At 41.6% G+C, this 19,291-nt stretch overlaps 1 protein-coding gene across 3 annotated transcripts in view; it reads left to right on the forward strand.

Moving 5' to 3' along the window:
- Window positions 1–18,715, forward strand: part of clip2 (CAP-GLY domain containing linker protein 2) — a 70,870-nt gene extending 52,155 nt beyond the window's left edge. Inside the window, exons 7-18 of one of the 3 annotated variants that reach the window (XM_067257118.1) lie at window positions 9,971–10,074; window positions 10,216–10,276; window positions 10,629–10,733; window positions 12,819–13,202; window positions 13,327–13,908; window positions 13,993–14,050; window positions 14,127–14,210; window positions 14,787–14,943; window positions 15,821–15,980; window positions 16,246–16,434; window positions 16,731–16,793; window positions 17,203–18,715. In XM_067257118.1, the coding sequence (XP_067113219.1) occupies window positions 9,971–10,074; window positions 10,216–10,276; window positions 10,629–10,733; window positions 12,819–13,202; window positions 13,327–13,908; window positions 13,993–14,050; window positions 14,127–14,210; window positions 14,787–14,943; window positions 15,821–15,980; window positions 16,246–16,434; window positions 16,731–16,793; window positions 17,203–17,214 (1,959 nt within the window). In that variant the 3' untranslated portion in view covers window positions 17,215–18,715. Of the gene's footprint in view, window positions 1–9,970; window positions 10,075–10,215; window positions 10,277–10,628; window positions 10,734–11,965; window positions 12,017–12,818; window positions 13,203–13,326; window positions 13,909–13,992; window positions 14,051–14,126; window positions 14,211–14,786; window positions 14,944–15,820; window positions 15,981–16,245; window positions 16,435–16,730; window positions 16,794–17,202 lie in introns of all 3 variants that reach the window. The other 2 variants (XM_067257119.1, XM_067257120.1) reach the window with 2 other exon arrangements.
- The last annotated feature ends 576 nt before the right edge of the window (window positions 18,716–19,291 follow it).

Consider the following 19,291-nt stretch of genomic DNA (forward strand, 5'->3'; position numbering starts at 1 on the left):
CAAGGCCAATAATGATAAAGAGACAATGTATAAAATAGATAAATAAAAACATGGAAGCAGATTCAACAAGACAGGTCAAGCTGCCCCCAACACACACACACACACAAACACTTCTTGTCTTGACAGTAGCCAATACTTTGCAAGATGTGAGAAGGCATGGCGAGTTCTACATGAAATAATGTCTGTTGGCAGAGTATTCCATTGAGTCATGGCAGTGCAAGAAAATGATGACTTCCCAAATGCAGTTTTGCGTTGGGGTATACTACATTCACCCCTTGTAACATATCTTGTTGTTCTTGATGACTTCTCAGAGCAGAGTACAACATATTCTTTCAAGGGGGGAGCTGCAGCATTGTGAATATTTAAGTAAGCAGACATGTGAGTGCTTTATCAGATTCTCAAAGTTTAAAATTTAATATTTATTGAGTATATGACAATGATGATAGCGCCGTGGCTTTTTATCATGGATTTTGAGGGCACTTTTGTATAATGATTCAAGTGGTTTTAGAACTGTTTTGTTTGACTGGGACCAGCTTGTAATACAATATAAAAAATGTGGTATAATCATAGCATTCAGATACATACTGGAAGCCTCAACTGTTAGTGAATTCCTTATGTATCTGAAGTTAGCCAAGTAAAATTTCAGTGTGTTTTTCAGTTTTTTAACATGGTATTTAAAGCTAAGAGTTCGGTCAAGGGTAACGCCCAAGTACTTGAATTTATCCACATTGTTGAGTGTTTGTCCATTTACTGAGACGTCGGGGCATTCTTTCAGTGTGAGCCTGTTGGTGAAAAACATGGTTACAGTTTTTTCTAAGTTTAGGGTAAGGCAAGAGTTGTATAGCCAGAAAGCAACCTTTTGCATTGCCTTTGTTAATGTCTTGGCAACCTCTATAGTGCTCTTACCATGAGTGTATATGACAGTGTCGTCTGCATACATTATTACACTGACTTCATCACACGTGGAAGGCAGGTCATTTATATAGATGCTAAAAAGTAATGGCCCCAAGATTGATCCTTGCGGTACACCCAGTGTGCAGGCTTTAAGTGGAGAGAGTGTATTGCTTACACACACACACTGGTGACGGTCACTCAGGTATTATTTGATCCAGTTTTGAGTGTGTGATGAAAGATTTATAATTACCAAGTTTGTGCAACAGTTTGTTATGATTGACAGTATCAAAGGCCTTGCGCAGGTCTAGAAAGACAGCACCAACCACTCCTCCTTGGTATAAGTTGGTTTTAATTTCCTCAAGGAAGTAGCAGCAGGCTGTGTCAGTGGAGTGTTTTTTCTTGAATCCAAACTGCAGAGGGTGTAAAAGTGCCTTGGATTAAAGGTGGGCAATGAGTTGTTCTGCCACTACCATTTCCAAGACCTTTGAGGCTGCTGGGAGTATACTAATGGGGCGGTAGTTACTGACCTCCTGATTGTCACCAGATTTATGAACTGGAGTTATTATAGCTGTTTTAAAAGTACTGGGAAAGATGCCCTCATTTATAGATTTGTTTATTATTGTCGTAAGTGATGAAGAGACAGACTCTTTATGTAGCTTTAAAGGTGACATGACATGAAAACTTCACTTTAGGAGGTTATTTAACATTAATATGAGTTCCCCTAGCCTGCCTTTGGTCCCCCAGTGCCTAGAATTTTCGATAGGTGTAAACCATGCCCTGGGTGTTCTTTTCCGCCTTCGAGAAAATGAAGGCTCAATTGCTCTGTTTGAAAATCTCCTCCATGTGACGTCACAAGGAGGAAGGTTACCTCCCCTCTCTCTGCTTTGCCCGCCCAGAGAATCTGGCCCGCCCATACTGAGCTAGACCATGCAAGTGTTTTTATCCTTGAGAGACATCATAGCTTGCAAACGAACAAAGCATTACATTTCCTCAGTTTGGATGTACAAAGGAAAACAAAAATCTTTTTACAGTTCCTTCATCCGAGCCTCTGAAGAACCAGTGTCTTAATTTTATTTTCTCTTGAAATGCGCCTACACAACTTCTGTTGTAGGCGCATTTGTTTTGTATGTCTGCGCCAAACACTTCAGCCACGACTGTTTCCTCAACTTGAGCTAATACAAAACTGGCCTTGCTGAAATTAAATTCTGGATCAGTACTAACTCTCCTTCGTCCAGCTACTAACCTCGGACAAGTAAGTTAACTAACGCTATATCATTTTGTAGCTTTACTGTATATGGTTACCTAGCTTGCTACCCTTAGAATGTGGCTGTAACATTAGCTCTGCAGCTAACAGCTGAGTTACTGTCGCTAATGTAAAGGTAGCATCAAGTATGTGTGTGAAAACACATGCTGTAACGTGAGTGTTGTGCACTTCTTTGTTATTTGGATAACTGTTCTGCTGTTGGTGTTATGGCGCGCGCGATATCCGCCTTTCCCCTCATTGAAATGACTGAGTGTGTACCTCTGCAAACCAGGTTTATCAGATGAGAATGGGCAAATTCGAGGCATCTTACAGCAACGGGCTACAGCCGTTGCGATACATCCATTGTAAACATTAGAGCATGGTGCCGCCCCTCCGCTCCTCATTAGCATTTAAAGCTACAGACACTAAAACAGCGCGTTCTGAGGAAAGTTGTTTGTGGGACTGCTAGTAGTGGCTGTAATTATTTTGGTGGCTCCTCATGCCCTGTAGAGTGTGCCATAAAAAGCTTTTGATACTAGTTGCATAAATGTAAAAGTTAAAAGGGGAGTAGGATTTTGGCAACACTGTTTTTCATACGTGCCGAAATCCCCCCCCCCCCCCCCCCCCCCAATACTTTTTTCACTACTAGACACATTTATAATGAAGCATTGGTATTTCTTTGTATAAATAGTAATGTTATTATAGGTGACAGTGACAGTTTTTGCCATTCCTAATGTTTGATCATTCATTATCATTCCACAAATTAATGTTAATGTCTATCCAAAATCTCAGGTTGGCTGAGACAGCTGCCTCAGAAGGTTCCATCACTGTTGTGCTAAAATCCAACTGAGAGGAATATGTCTGTGCTGCCTGCCGTAAACATCCCTGACCTGTTTTCATGATCAAGCCTCAAACTTGTTAAAACTCTTATTTAAATTATCACTTTCTCTTTTTCTACCTTTTGTTAAATATATCATTATAGTTTTTTTTAAATAAATGTCATGGAACCAATCAAAATGTCATCATTTATTAGATGTTTTTCACTAGCCATTCACAAAGGGAAGGTCCAGGCTTGGCTTATCAGGTATTAAAACCAAGCACTGTACATTGCAAGTTAGAAGACACAAACTAGGCTGTAGGTGAGAAACTAAGATAGGGTGTATGTGCAGCTGGTTGGTGCGTTTTGTTCGCTCCCAGTGTGTCTGTCAGAACATAACTCTTCAAACGGCTTTCCTTTTGCTGATTTATTGCTAGCGGAGTTTCTTACATGACAGTGAAATGAGAGTGGTGCTGAAACAACACAGAACGTAAAACAATTACCACCATGCTCCCGACACAGCATATGACAGAATATAAAGACTAATACGTTACCTATTATTATTAAACAAATATTATAGTCTATTGACATTATATCAATGAATTCCGATCGCTGTTGAAAACGAAACTAAACATTCCACATACAATGATCCGATTTACCGAGACTATTTATAAACTATACAGATTAAAATATGTTTAAACAATCAGAGGACAACAAACAAACAACAAAAGAAACAACTTACTTTCATCATGAATGCACTCTACCGAACCAAAGATTATAAACTACGAGTGCAAGAAATAAACCCAACCCAACCGTCATTCTCTGATTCTAACTGTTTCTAACTGATACATTTACTAAGACGGTCTCTTATTGGCTGATACCCGCCAGCCTTTCTTACATAGGCTGTAGGAAGCAGGATCTATAAAATGGATATGATTTACATTTACATTTATTCATTTAGCAGAAGCTTTTATCCAAAGCGACTTCCAAGAGAGAGCTTTACAAAGTGCATAGGTCACTGTTCATAACAACAAGATAGCCAAAAAACATCGCGAGCAGCCAAAATATGAAGCACACATTGTGAACAACCAAAGTAAGTGCCAAAGGGAAGAACCATAAGAGCATGTAGTTAAACAAGTGATTGTAAACACAACAGTTGTGTGGCAAGTAGTTTACTGAGAGGGAAATAGAAGTTGAATTCTGGTAGGAGGGACCTGTGAGCAGGGGCGTTTTTATATACATTTGTAAAATAATGTAGCTATACTCATGTACCAGACGATTATATTACAATTGGCATATAGTGCATTTAGTAAGTAGCCTATAACAGCAGGTACAACGTAATTAAGAATCAGAAGTGAATTCTACTAAAAGTGATTAGTACAAATGAATACCAAGGATGCTCGCTTTTACCAGACAGTGACATAACAGCAACTACAACATAATTCACATATTACCCTCATTCCGATAATAGCACAGTGTAGCACAACATCGACATCAACATCGTTTTTCAAGTGCAGCTCCAAAGTACGTCTATTTTCTTGAGACTATCATTCGGATTTTACCAGTAGCACAACATACAAATCGTATAGGCTCTCAAGTGCAGCACACCATAACTTATATTTTGATGAAACATGAATTAAATAGCCTACTGAAAGTTTCCTCAAAGCCTAAGACGAGGGAACCTAGGCTTGTTAAAAATCGCCTCGGTTCGTCAAACTACAACTAGCAATACGCTAGGAAGGCAGTGCGCGTTCACGCGTAGGGGAGTGGGATTCTGCGGGGGAGTGAGAATTCGGTCCAACACCGGGATTTAGATGGACATCTCCTCATAGCAAGAGAATCGCGCAAAGAACAATCAAGATGCTCCGTTTTGTCGATGACAGATGTTTTACACCCACTCTTGCTCTGTTCACGTTGTAATCGCTGAACTCGCACTCGCCCGTCATCCAAAACTTTGGAGTAGATGATGTATTGACTCCATGAATCGAGCGGTAGGCTGACAGCGCGGTTTCCTGGAGAGTAGGCCAGTGTAGACGAGCGTTTACAAGCGGCAAACTTCGCTTGTAGACGAGCGTTTACAAGCGGCAAACTTCGCTTGTAAACGCTTACAAACTTCTCTTTGGGATTGCGTCCGAAGCACGTGTACTCCCCGTCGCCCTGTCTGCTCCCGTAGTGGACCCGTAGTAGACACCAGCGTTGACGAGCGATGCTCCAAGACACCTGGGGCCTCATGTATAAAGGATTGCGCAGCTTTCATACCAGAAGATGGCGTACGGCCAAAACTCGAAAAGTACCTACGCACAGAAATATTCACATGTATAAAACGTGAGATTGACCGCACGTGAACGAGCCACTGACCCCGCCTTGCCTCCTCCCATAAATGAATATGCAGATAGCCTATAAATGCGCTCCTGAGTTCATTTCTTTGTCTGAATTAAAATGTCTAAACACAAAATAACAATTTCACAGACTGTGAGATCGAGATTCTAACAATAGAGGTGGAGGCGAGAAAATGTGTCCTGTTTGTCGGTCTGTCATCAGGCATTAGCAACATAAACTGTCAGGCTTCTTTTTTTTACCTGTAGCACTTTTAGCTAAATATAAAGTGCATTACAAATACGCTCTGGATAAGAGCGTATGCTAAATGACTAAATGTAAATGCTGTGGGTTTGGAGAACCGTACCATGGCAGAAATTAAGAAGAAATGGTCCGATGTAAAACTCGAAATTAAGAAACGAGTGGTGGCGCATCGTAACAGCATGATTTCCTGAGTGAATTTGTTGTTCGTTTGACACCCTCAAATTTGACAGAAGTTATTAAGTGGTGGCGGATTAAACAGTAGCCTATATACAGCTAGCATTTCCCGTTTGGGTTTTGGCATTTTGATGTGATCATCCACATTAATGGGAAAAAAACAAACAAAAAAAGCAAATGTGATTTGAATAGTCAACGTCATAGACGTATGACAGTAAGTGGAACCTTTATTTTGTTATGTTTGGTGAGTTTCGGCACTTTTCAGTTAGAATTCGCCATTTTACAGAGCCAGACAAGACTTTGCGGACGGTCCGCACATTCTCACGTCTGTTCAAAAGTTTCCGTGACGGCCCGCACATTCTCACGACAAGTACATCTTTATACATTGCACCGTGTGCGTGAAAACCACCGTACGCAAGCTTTTTGTGCGTACGCAACGTTTACACGAGGCCCCAGGGGTCTCATTTATAAAACTGCTAGGATTCTTACTAAAAGTGTACATACGCCCAAAAGCCTAAAATGGCGTACGCGATTTATAAAACCGTGCGTACGCACATCTCACAGATTACGTGAATCAGCATTTTACCCCGCCCTGAACACGCCCCTTTTTAACCATAAATGGTCAATGCAAAGCACCCAATGAATGCTAATCCAGTATATTAATGGCCATGGCATGCTATTGTACTTACGTTACGTTCAATCATGGCGTCTGGAGGGAAAAGAACAACTTCTCAGACACTGACATTGACATACATAGGCGAGGTAATACATAAATAAAAAAACAATGCGAGGTAACTATTTGAAAACAAAAGCGTATCCGTAAACACACGTCTCTTCATGCCGGTTTTGTTATGAATAGTATTAAAGTTTGGACTGATAACGAGGACGTAGTGTAGCAATTGCACGGGAGCTTGACGGCTGTATTTCCAGTTTTTGACGTATGATGATATTCACAATATTAAATACATTTAGTTAAAGGCTACACTGTGTTTTTGCATGTAAAGGTAGGATATGTGATGTTATCCTGTATTCCATGCAGTCGGGGCTTCTCCCCTCCTGCACTCCCGTAGTGGACAATCCAGTGTGCGAAATACAGGGGGGTCCGGGGGGGCTCGACCCCCCCGATTAACCCATGAGCCCCCCTGAAAGCCTCAAAAGCAACATTTGAAGGGGGTCTCAATTTTTTTTCCAAATAAATAAATAAATATTGTCACTAATGGTCACAAAATTTTTTTAAAGCTCACCATGTCCAGTATTCAGAAATCAAAACATTTATTCACCATTTTTTTTCCCAAGCGGAGCCAGCCAGTCCTGTGCGCCAAACAGAAACGTTGAGAAGTCAATGGCTAGCAAGCGAAAGCTAACCAGAGTGTATCATTCACACACTTTGGGTTCACAAACCCAAAAAGGTGTCACTCAGAGATGAAGAGGCACCGAATGACAATGCTGTTGCAGCTAGCACAGTGGGCCCACTCACTACCAGAACAGAGGATCCTCTCCCACCCAGTGATTCCCCAGAAGAAACGAGGCCGAGTGCTCCGAAGACGCAGCAGGTGCTGAGGTAACGTTAGCTGCTACTGCTGCTAGCACAAGTGACTTGCCGGCTGGTTGGTTGGTCAATGAAGCAGGTGGGCGCATGGAAAGAACTCAACTGTCTCCGATAGGCTATACCTGGCATTTATTCAGTTAATTGCTCTTGTAAGTGCGCCAGATTGGTGCCAATCATTGTCATGTCTGCATTGTAATGCACAACTTTGCCTCCTTGTTATGAAACAACGTGCATTCAAACAACTTTAGCCAATGCAACCTCTTATGTCAGTGTTGCTTTACGAATACTAGCCTACCATATAGAATAATAGTAGAATACTGAAATAATAGCATATTGGATTATCAAAAATGGTTAAGTGTGTGCGTGTGTGTGTTGTCATGTAGGCTATAGACTGATTGTCTTGGCTTGCATCCATAAAATAGTTACTGTAATGTTATACCTACTGCCAGTAGCGGACTGACCATCGGTAGTGCCATGTTTATTTTACATAAAGCTCCAAAATCAATTATTCGCTCAAATCAGCCAAAATATTTTGCTTGCGCACCATGCGCGCTCGCATTAACTGTAGAACTCCCTACTAGCATCACATCAAACCCAGAATGTGCATGCAATAGCAGGGCACTTTGGTGGCGTATACGGGGCCAGTTCTGGTGGGCCGGTCTGGATCAAAGTCCAAGGCCTATTTTTACTTCCAGTCCGTCCCTGCCTACTGCATATTGATCAAATTAAGATCGGTATTGCGCAACAAATCTGAAATCTGATGGTGAGACAGCGCTGAATTTTGATGTTAAATTTTTGTTGGATTGTACAAGGTGTTTATGGAACAATTATCACTCAGTACAAGCGCAAATAACACTGCTGGATGTAATCTTCATGATAATGATGAAATGGAGTGGAAAAAGTGTGTGAGGAAAACAAAATATAACTATTACGAGTAATCGATCTTCCCACATTTACTTTCTGCAGTCTGACTACAGTAGGGTCATCTGCGTCGCCAATTCCCACTGTCTCCAAAATGTGCGTAGGTCTACGGATGGGTCAGAGTTTGCGTGGAGGACCGCACATTCTCCCATAAAGTTTGTTTTTTATAAATCTCAACCTTGGGAAGTGGCGTACGCACATTTTCATCCCTGTTTTGTTTGTACGTAACGTTTATAAATGAGACCCCAGACAAGTTGCATATCGTGCGGAGGCAGTGGCGCGGGAAGGGGGGTGCTGAGGGTGCTGCACCACCCCCTAGCTGCAGGAAGGAGAAAATAAATAAAGGTGTTAGTATTTTTTTAAATTAAATATATATATATATATATATTAAAACGATATAATAAATAATTTTGCTTTGGGGAAGAAAATAGACGTGGGAAAAATGTGTTTGCTAGTTTTTAAGCTATCACAGGCATGCATCTTGCTACATGGGGTTCACGGAAGTTGTTACTTGCTAATAGTTAAAGAAGAACGTGAACGAACATGGGCCAATTAGAACTTTTTGTGTGTGAGCGAGCGTTAGTGAGCGAGAGACCGAGAGTGTTCATGTTCATGTCCGAGTTTTTTTTCTTCCATATGCAACAAGTAGCATATGCTTATTTTTTCCCAATGCAAATACTGTAGCCTAGATTATAGACAGTACCTCAGCACCCCCACTCAAAATACCTTCCTGCGCGTCTGTGCGGAAGGCCACCCACTTGAAGACACAGGTTGAGGCACAGCCTAGTAGGAAGGGAGAAACAACCGCAGCAGAACACGCCAACGCACTCCAACACGGACCAGCCCAGATGTCGATGACCAGATGCAGAAGCTTCAATCGAGTAAAATTAAAAACCCTTGAAAACGTCTACATGCAGCAATACCGTTGATATTATCGTGCACAAGTATTTATAATCGTTAATATGTAATTGAATACCGTAATTCCCCAGAATACTACATAACGTATTCAGGAAACGATCAAATGGGTGTCCTTCCTAGCTACATACAGCAGCTTCTGCGGAAACGCTGTGCTACCCGCAGACAAACATATCCCATGTTGCCCCGCCGAATCACAACCACATTCCCACACTCGACCAAGCGTTTCTCCAAAGATTCAGCCCACACAGCAGAATCCACCAAGTAGGCCAACCTCTTTACTTGACACATTATGATCACGCCACCTAGGAACCAGATCGATCGTACAGTGTTTGACTCGAGAACCCGCAAGAAGACTGAGAGCGTCTGTGTCGCACTAGCAATGCAAGTGCCGGGATCCCTGCTATATACCCCGCCCTATTAGGAAGGTGTGCTTTGACACGTGATGACGATGTATCGCGTCCCCTGCATGAACCAGCTCTGCTTGTTTGTACTTTATTATGGATGGAATAATTTGTGAAAGTGCTGTCAGAGGAAAGGCTTTGATGACAATATCATTTTTAACACTCCATGGAAAGCATATTTCAGGCAATATGTACGACTTGGCAAGGGACATGGCTCAGTGTGACAAGTCAGTTGTATTGAAATAGCAGCCAATAGGGTCTGGTGACTGTTGGCCAGGAAGACATCAAACTATTATTAATTCTTATGTAAACCTGTACAGCATTAGATACTAAAAATATTTTAGATGACTCAGCCAGATATAGGGAACCTTATCTTGATGGAGTTTTAGGTTGTGCTTTTTTCTCCTCCCATCTTGAGCATTTAGGTTTGTTGCAAACTGTATGTTAATGGGCCTTTGTGCCTTTTTTTGCAGTACATTACAGAGACTGAAGGCAACCTTCAGCAAGTGCGAACTGCACTGGCCAGCACTCAGAAAGACAAAGTAGAGCTGGCAAATCAACTTGAAGAAGAGAAAAGGTATGCTACATGTGTATTTCCGACTATTTCAATTTGAATATTGTAATTTATTGTTTAAGAATTTTCTTGTCGTTGTTCCTGGCTCATAAAACATTTTGTAGCATTTTACTGACACCAAGTGGCCAAAATGTTTCCCTACAGGAAAGTTGAGGATCTTCAGTTCAGAGTGGAAGAAGAATCCATCACCAAAGGAGACCTTGAGGTACATATCTACCTTCAACATTTGGGGAAGAAATCTGAAGTTAGAAATTGTATAAATCTTTTCAGTGATCAGCTCTTTTCCAAGGCTTGTTAGTAACTTGTAATGACAAAGGGATATATAGATACATTATAAATGTAACAATCTGTTTATCTAGCCAGATATGAAGATATGATATTTTCTTAATATTTAATATACTGTCTGTAAAATGTTTGTCCTCAACTTCTCTTTTGCAATCTATGTGAACTTTACACTTCTCTTCAATCTTGCCCAGGTTGTTTCTGTCCTTCTTTCTGTCTTGTATTCTATTTATCCTTCTCTACCTCGTCTCTCTTCTTTATTTCTCTCTTTGTAGACTCAGACGAAAATGGAGCATGCCCGTATTCGGCAGCTCGAGCAAAGTCTGTACCTCGAAAAATCGAGAGCAGAAAAACTTCTGAAAGAATTAGAGGAGAAGAGGGTAACCATGATGTAGACTCCACCCCTTATAGAAGACTCCCTTGCTGCCCTTTTCCTTTGCGCTTCTTTTTATAATTTTATGTCCAGATTGCACACCATTCTCCAAGGTCTCCAAGCTCATGACCACTAATAGACAGAGCACAATGATTATGTGAACGTATGGCATCCATTGGGACTGACAAATCAGTGGCGTAAGACCTCTTTGGATCTGATTGTGAATTTTTTCCGCCTACAATTGCGTACCCAAATACCGAAATTCTTGTAGTTTAGGACTTGAAGTACGGAAATTAATAGGGTTGGTACTGTTTGAAAGGAAAAACTTTGTTGAGATGTTAAAACAAGTGTAGGAAATTATAACAATTAATCAGACAAAATATGAAACAGGCATAATTGTATTTCTCTCTCTCTCTCTCGCCAGTAGACCAGATGTGGTTCATCAGTGGTTTATAAATTGTTACTGTGGTAAATCTCACAAATGTTGACTTGTGACCACTAGGTCAATGGTAAAAAAAAAATTGTGAAATGTGCAGAGTGGAAGAGGTTTAAGATGTACATGTCAATCCCATTACAGTAATGTAATGGGATTGAAATATATTTAAATATTTAAATATATTCTCTAATGAATATGGCATACAACCATGTATCTATCTCTGCTGTCATAGCCTGAGTCACAGCTGGGCTGTAACTAGTCCAGCACTAGAGATTCCTTGGAACAATTAACTCCTATTATGCACATAGGAAGCACTCTGTTTGTTCTGGCTCTCAGCCCATCTTTCTCTTTCTATTCTTCATTCTGTGTCTTTTGGACTGAGTGTCAGAGCCTTGGAGATGCCGGCTGCTTTTGCAGTAGATCAATTCTGCTCATGGCTGCAGCCAGTCGGTGTTGAGTCTGTTGCCTCTTATTCGTCTCACCCTTTCCTCTTCATTTTGCAGATGTTTCACAAATCATATCAAGGATGGTAAAGACCAGCAATCAGCATACATTAGTATAAACATCCTAATATTCATAGAGCATTCTTCAGTAGTTTAACCTGAGGATATACATTTCATCAGCACCATTATCATCTCACCTCATGTGGTGGTGAAATGATTTTGGTACACAGTATGTGGTTGGGCTTGTTACACAAAATAGTTTAATTTAGCAACAAACTGAAATATGTCCTTGGTAAATTTTTAAGGATAACCTGTATCTCAGAGCTTCAAAAATAGAGTGAGGTCTGCTTTCACCCACAGGGCAGACGCAGACTTGATGCAGTACCCTTGAGGTTGGGTAAGAGAAACCAGGTGAAAACATATCGAGTAGCTTTTGGTTTGCTCCACTGTCAAACGACCAAATCGAAACAGTGTTATTTAAATAAATCTAAAATGTTGCTGTTGAGAAACTCAACCCTGCATACCCAATATTTTCTCTTTGTGTGTTGCATTCTTACCTGAATTTTCTCAAATCTTCTAGTACATACATAGTGCTTTCAAAATACAGAATTTAGAATAAGGTTTGTCTTCATGTTGTTCAAATTAACATCTTTGCACTGCCTTAGTCAAGTTTGTTCTGTCAGTCATGAAATCCTACCGTTTTGACTGGGTGTCTAAACTATCAACTTCACTGTCTCTCCATAAATACCTTAGTTATGTCCAATGTTTGCTGTGGGCTTTTTTGTATTTGCCTGGCTGCTTCTAAAAGGACAATCAGAGAATGGCTTGCTCTCCTTTCGTTCTCCAACACACCCCATTTATCTCATAGGTCCCCCTGCACCTGTTAAGAGATCAGCACCCATTCACCTGCAAAGGAGATTACTTCCACAACACTTAAAGAATTTTGTCATTCTTTATAGCATGCAGGCCCAGCTTCTATGCTTGTTTTAGTCTCCTTGCCTGTTTTTCCCTCTGGGCCTGTATGAGTAGTAAACACCACAATGTATGGTGCTTGGGCGATGTCACCCCTTTTTAATAAGGGAAGTCAGCCTGTTGGAGGATGCCTCATCCTGTAACAGGAATTCTCATTAATTCAGAGGGTTGACATCACCCTTCAGATACAGGAATTAATATTTGTTTCTCTCTGTCTCTACCTGTCTCTCTCTCTCTGCAGCAAACCACGGTTGAGGAGAAGAGCCGTGTTGCACAGTTGGAGGACGAGCTGGCCCTGCGACAGGCTGAGATTGTTGACCTCCAGGGGCGGCTCAGTGGTCCTGGCTCAGGGTCCCCCCGGCCTTCCGAGGATGGGGAAGCCAAGCCCCCCGGCTCACACCCGGACACCCTGCTCCTGAGGGAGCAGCTGCTGACGGCAGGCCGCGAGCACCACAAGGAGAGCAGCGAGCTGAGGGAGAAGTTCGAAGCGGCCCTGGAGGCCGGCCGGCAAGAGGCGGACAGGCTGAGGGCCACGGTGGAGAAGCAGAGCCAGGAGATTAGTGATCTGAAGCAGAGGGTCCAGCAGGCCACCAAGGAGAACATGGAGATGATGGACAACTGGAAGGTAAGACAGGTGTCTTAAAAGAAACAATTGAAAACATGTTAATTATTGGATGTGAAAGGGGTCCAATACAATATGTACTGTGTTTGTTTTTTAATGATGTGTCATAATTATCTCCTTTTGGCAGGTGAAGCTGGACACCCTAGTTAATGACCACCAGCGTTCCCTGGTCGACTTGAAGGCCTCCATGGCTAGCAACCACAGCACAGCTGAGGGCCAGCAGCAGGACCCCCAGGAGCTGCGCACCGCCCTGGAGAGCCTGAAGATGGAGCATCAGCTGGAAGTGGAGAACCTGAAGGCCAAACACGAGATTGAGGCGGCGGTGGCGGCCAAAGAGCGTGAGGAGCTCCGAGCTCGTTTGCAGGAAGTCAAGAACCAGCTGTGTGAAAGCAGCCGGAACTGGAAGAGCCAGGAGGAGTCCACCGGCAACCAGCACGCTCTGGAGCTGAGGGGGGCCTTTGAGAAGCTGCAGAAGGCAGAAAACAGACGGGGGGAGCTTGAGAGGCTGCAGGCAGAGCAGGAGGGAGCCAGGGACAAGCTAGGGGAGAAGCTGGAGCTGGCCCAGAAGAAGATGCATGACTATGAAGCCCTGCAGAAGGCAGAGGCTCAAAGCCGAGCCGAGGTTCACAGCCTTGAGGAGAAGATAAGGGTGACAGAGAACAGGCTGCAGGCCATGCAGTCTGACTACCACACCTCCCAGGATGCTAACGTAAGAAAATAGGATGTGGATGCCATGTTGTGTTGGTCTTAGTGACATAGATGACTTATCCTGCAAATGTCTTCCTCTACACAGGTGATTGAAGACAATGAGATCTCTGAAGAAAAGATGAAACTAAAACAAAACATTGAAGGTAATATATTTTTGTGTGGGATTTATGAGACATAGTTTAATGACCCTGACAAAATGTTATCTTACTTTTCTTTCAGAAACAATGGAGAAACTGATAAAAAGAGAAAAAGAGGTCTCCACTCTCACGTCACAGGTTGATGCCCTCAAATCACAGATTACTGGTAAACAGAACACTGTTTTATACTGTAGCTGACATTTTTATAGCATGTTCGCACCTGCTGGGTTTCAGTAGTTTAATGCATAAATGTGGGCCACTGACAATAGATTTGCACAATTAAGTGTCTCTGTGGGGAGTCCGGGGTGGGGATATGACATTATACCATTTACAACCACAACTGGCGGGTCTGTGTCCAGCGCCTACCATGGCTGCAGGTCCAGATGCTGCTTGTCTACCCCCCCCACTCCCCGTTGCAAGTCACGTGTTTTTGTAAATGTTGTTGTGCTTATGTGCTGAGGTTTTTGTCTGTTCCCACACTGTACTCCTCTAGGAGCATTGTCTGGGTGTTGCCTTTTTCTCTCCTCCTCTCTCCTCATGTTATGCTGTAACTTTCTAGTGGGCGCCGAAAATGGCTGCCTAGGTAGGCTCTCCTGCCAAAGTAAATTCCTTGTCTGTGCAAACTTTCATGGCGAATAAAAACCCATTCTGATTCTGAAACCAAAAGCACAGCAATAAAAGAAAAGTTTCAAAAGCATAGCATCGAAAGCAAGCAAAAATCTCATCTTCACTCTCTTACCAGCCTTGGAGGGTAAAGTTCGCTCAGGGGAGAAGAAGGCAGATTCCCTGGTCAAGGAAAAGATGCGCCTGGAGGCGGACCTTGATTCCATGACCAAGAAGTCCCATGATGCCTCAGGACAACTGGTCATCATTAGCCAGGAGCTGCTGAAGAAGGAAAGGTAAATCTGCATTCCCCCCTCACATACGACAGGCTGACACAGCCACCTCATTCACAGCACTCCTCAAGACACACCTAATCCTTACTGCCTATAACCTCTAGCCTTTTCTATCTTTCCCAGAATTTTTGTTTGATCTGTCCCCAGATTGTTTTTACCTCCACAGTTTTTAAACTATATGGGCTCATTATCTGTAAGATGTCCTTGAGTGTTCTGAAAGGCAAACACCAAATAAAATGTGTTATTATTATAAATCAGGAAGACACTGCTATGGATTATTTCTGTCTCAGATCATCGTATTTCCATCTCAAATATGGATTAAAATATATATATATATATTGCATTCTTTGTACCTACTGTCCAGTCGTGTCATCCACAGACATATAGGATGTTTATTCAGTGACAAGATTGAAAGAGCTTTAAAAACAAACCTCCTCTAATGTTAAACAGTCACCATTAACTGATGTTTATCTTGCTTTATTGGGATCAATCCACTTAGGTTAAAAGCAGGAACAGCATTGACAGCAATTAGCCTAATTGAACTAAGGGCCAAAACACCAATTCCAAGTCACATCTACAAATGCTGCGTAACTGGAAAAAAACATTATTCTTTGGGAAAGGAGTATACCTGCTACACAAGTATTGTCAGCAAAAAATTGAGGATGGGAGATAAATATATTTAATACGACAGTAGTATTTCATTTCTAATCTAGAGACATTGAAAACAGCCTCGTAAAGCATTGTCTACATTTGTTTTAAATTGACTTGCTGAGATGTATATAACAGAAATGGCCTGACTCTTTTACAAGAACCTGAACAATATTCAGCACTTCATCAACAATCAAATTCTTAACCTTTTGTACCTTTTGTGCCTGTTCAGGAGTCTGAATGAACTTCGAGTGCTCCTGCTCGACTCCCCCCGCCATTCCCCTGGCCTGGACCGGGATCTGGGCCGAGAGGTGCACAAGGCCGAGTGGAGGGTGAAGGAACAGAAGCTCCAAGACGACATCAAAACCCTTCGGGAGAAACTGCTCTTGCTGGTGAGACGAGGGGGCTACTGGGATACGTCAGTCACAGAGTTCTACATGTCTCATCTAATCGACATGTCATATGTCAATTATTTGATCACTATATTAGAAGCAAGCATGGAATTTTAAGCCTGTTTAGTGTTACAGTGTTAGTGTTACACCAGTGTTACACCAATTTGATACACAATATAATCTGACCGAAAGTTTCTACACTTGTTTCTACACAATGTTAAAGAAATGGTTTGTTGTGTGTGTGCGTGTGTGAACTGTGTCTCAGGGCCGGGATAGGGCATCCCCTGACCACCGTCGTTACTCCATGCTGGACCCGTCTGCCCTGGATTCTGAGGTGAGTCGTCTGCGCCGGAGGCTCTTAAGCACCGAGGAGGCCCTGAGGAACGCCCTGGAACACAACCAGGAAGTGGACCAGCTGGTGCAGGCCATGCGCACACACCCAGACAAGAGCCCGGTAAAATAACGCGTCCGAGAGATTGTTGTTTCGATTACTTTCCCTTAGCCTGGGAAACAGACCAGTCTGCAAGCTCATGATTAGTTTGCTCTGGCAGATGGGTCTGGCTACCCTCCCATTCAAAGAGATTTCTCTCCGGCATGAAAAGTTCCCAGCCAATCACAATCGTTTATCTGATAAGGGGCGGGATTAATACGAAAAATCTTATTTGTGTATTGGTCTGGTGATGCCAGGCTAACTTTCCATTGCTCATCTCCTTGCTTGAGTACTTATTTGCTGCTTCCTTTGTCTCTTAGGTACATGGTGGGGCAAACTCATCCAATGGGATTCATCAACAGGATTCCCCCTTTGCTCAAGATGTATGTCTTTATCCATCCTATCTTTACAGCGTTTGTTGTATTTGTCACTTACATTAAGTAAGTAATTTGCAGGCAAATTAAACCTTTTTTCGGGACACGGTAAAGGTGAGGACATCTCTTCATGCTCAGGTCTATGATCTCTTTCCTTATCCTGAGGTAAATAATAATAGCAATAGTTAAATAATAAATGCCGATATTGACATTCATGATAATATACATATTATATAAACAGACATGTCTGTTTATATAATATACTGAATACAAAATGTCAACTGTTATGTAACTCGGTACAGGCCAAGGGTAGGGTAGGCCTTGATTGCCACTGGAAAAAATACATATTTACATATAACAGATAAAACATTTCATACAGTCTTAAACATTTTTTTTTTCTATTTTATGGTTTCTCCAGGAACAACACTGATCAAGGAGAAAAGAAGACTGGGGACAAGACTTTGGGACAAGCAGAGGTCAAATTTAAAGAAGATGCCAGTAATGCCGTTAAGACTCAGGACTGACGCTTCACTGGACTGCTCTTGATGAACTTTTCTGTTTACAGTTACTACCAAAACAATGACTCTCTATCTCAACAAGTAAAATCAATGTGTTGCAAAAAAAAGTCTTCTTAATCTTAAAAACAGCTCAAGGTACTCTATAATGGTGGATGTGAACAATTACATTGGACAATTGATACTTACTCTGCATACTACCTCCAATAATGGCATTGGACATGAGAGAGAATGGTAGTTTATCAGAGATTGATTGCGTCCTTGAGGAATTCTTATAAGATGAATTAATTTTAAACCAGAGGATTTTAAGAAAGTAAGGATTTGGCCTTAGTAAACACTTTTTGGTTTTATTTATTCCCCATGCCACTTTTAATCCTCCTTTTAGATTAGTAGATTTGGCCAGTGTCATTCAGAACAACTCGCTATGCTACTCAACATTGATAAACTATTGCTTCTTTACTAGCGAACATGTGACTGCTACACTCACTTCAGACTGAAATTGTGTGTATATGAATAGAACTGTGTTATTATGGACCTGTGCAAACTGTATGTAAAAGTGTATTCGGAAATCAGTCACACTGGTGCCAGTCCACCTAAAGTTAATGAGAGACTAATTTGGCCCAGGTTTTCCATTGATACCACCAAGGCATTATTAAAACATGTTTAAAGCATCATTTCCAGTGTTTTTTATGTGCATTGGATAAATGCCAGTAATAAATTACAATCGGAGTTGAGTTATACTGTACCAAAAAACATATGACTTAATGTTTTAGCTTGGCCTTTAGTTCATGTTAGGAACTTGAGGGCTTTCAGCAAAACCCAAACAATTACTATGTTCCTTCTCTTTCCCTTCCTCTGTTGGACAACATCTGGAAATCCCTGACACATCCTTAATATACACAGAATTTACATGTTCAGTCTTCCAAATTATATATTATCCATTGAAAAGACAATATACAGGTCACAATTGCAGCCCATTACTGTATTCAATGGGCTATTGATGATATTTGGTCTGTGGGAGAAACATTATGTGTGAGTAATGTGGAATGTAAGTCTTGGGAATGACATTTAATGGGACAAAAGTAGGGCTGGCCCCCAGTCAACAAAGCTATAGCTACATAGTTGTCATTGGATACTGTATATTGCCCTTTTCAGATTTACATTTAGTCATTTAGCAGACGCGCTTATCCAGAGCGACTTACAGTAAGTACAGGGACATTCCCCAGAGGCAAGTAGGGTGAAGTGCCTTGCCCAAGGACACAACGTCAGTTGGCATGACCGGGAATCGAACTGGCAACCTTCGGATTACTAGCCCGATTCCCTCACCGCTCAGCCACCTAACTCCCATAGATAGAGAACACTTCTTACCCCTGATTGCTGTAATGATTTCTGAGATGTAGTCATTAAATATTAACAACACAGGAGAATTGTCCTTTCTTTCATTAGAAAATGTAATTTCTGTGATGCTGTGATTATCCTGTGCCATTTTACATATTCATAGGTCACAACACAGGCTTATTCACCTGGATTGTGCATGCAAAATTGCGTATACAGGTACTAGGAAAGAAGGGTAATAAAACAGTTGCTTGAACTGTATTTCTGTTAACGGCAGCAGATTGTAAAATACTGATCTCCAACACTAGGGGCCCCTGATTTACGCTCTTCATTGTCACCAAGTATAAAACAGGTTACCAGGATCACATGCAAAAAGACATGTCATTACAGTTATGACTCAGGCTCAAGTGGTTGACTAAAATTAGTTTACAATTGAAGTCAACTTAATATTATAGAGGTCATCCATTGTAAACATAGACCAATATGTGTTCATTTTCCATAATCCTACGTGAATCTGTTTCCAGAGTAGGAGGATTGAGCTACAGCTGAATAAGAACCAAAACATTGCAAATGAGCCTATTTCAATTAACAAACATTAATTTTGAACGTTAATTCAAACACATATCTTTGTAGGCTACTTCAGTGAGTATATATTTC

The sequence above is a fragment of the Osmerus mordax genome, chromosome 19, assembly GCF_038355195.1.
Source record: "Osmerus mordax isolate fOsmMor3 chromosome 19, fOsmMor3.pri, whole genome shotgun sequence".
NCBI classification, from domain to species: domain Eukaryota; kingdom Metazoa; phylum Chordata; class Actinopteri; order Osmeriformes; family Osmeridae; genus Osmerus; species Osmerus mordax.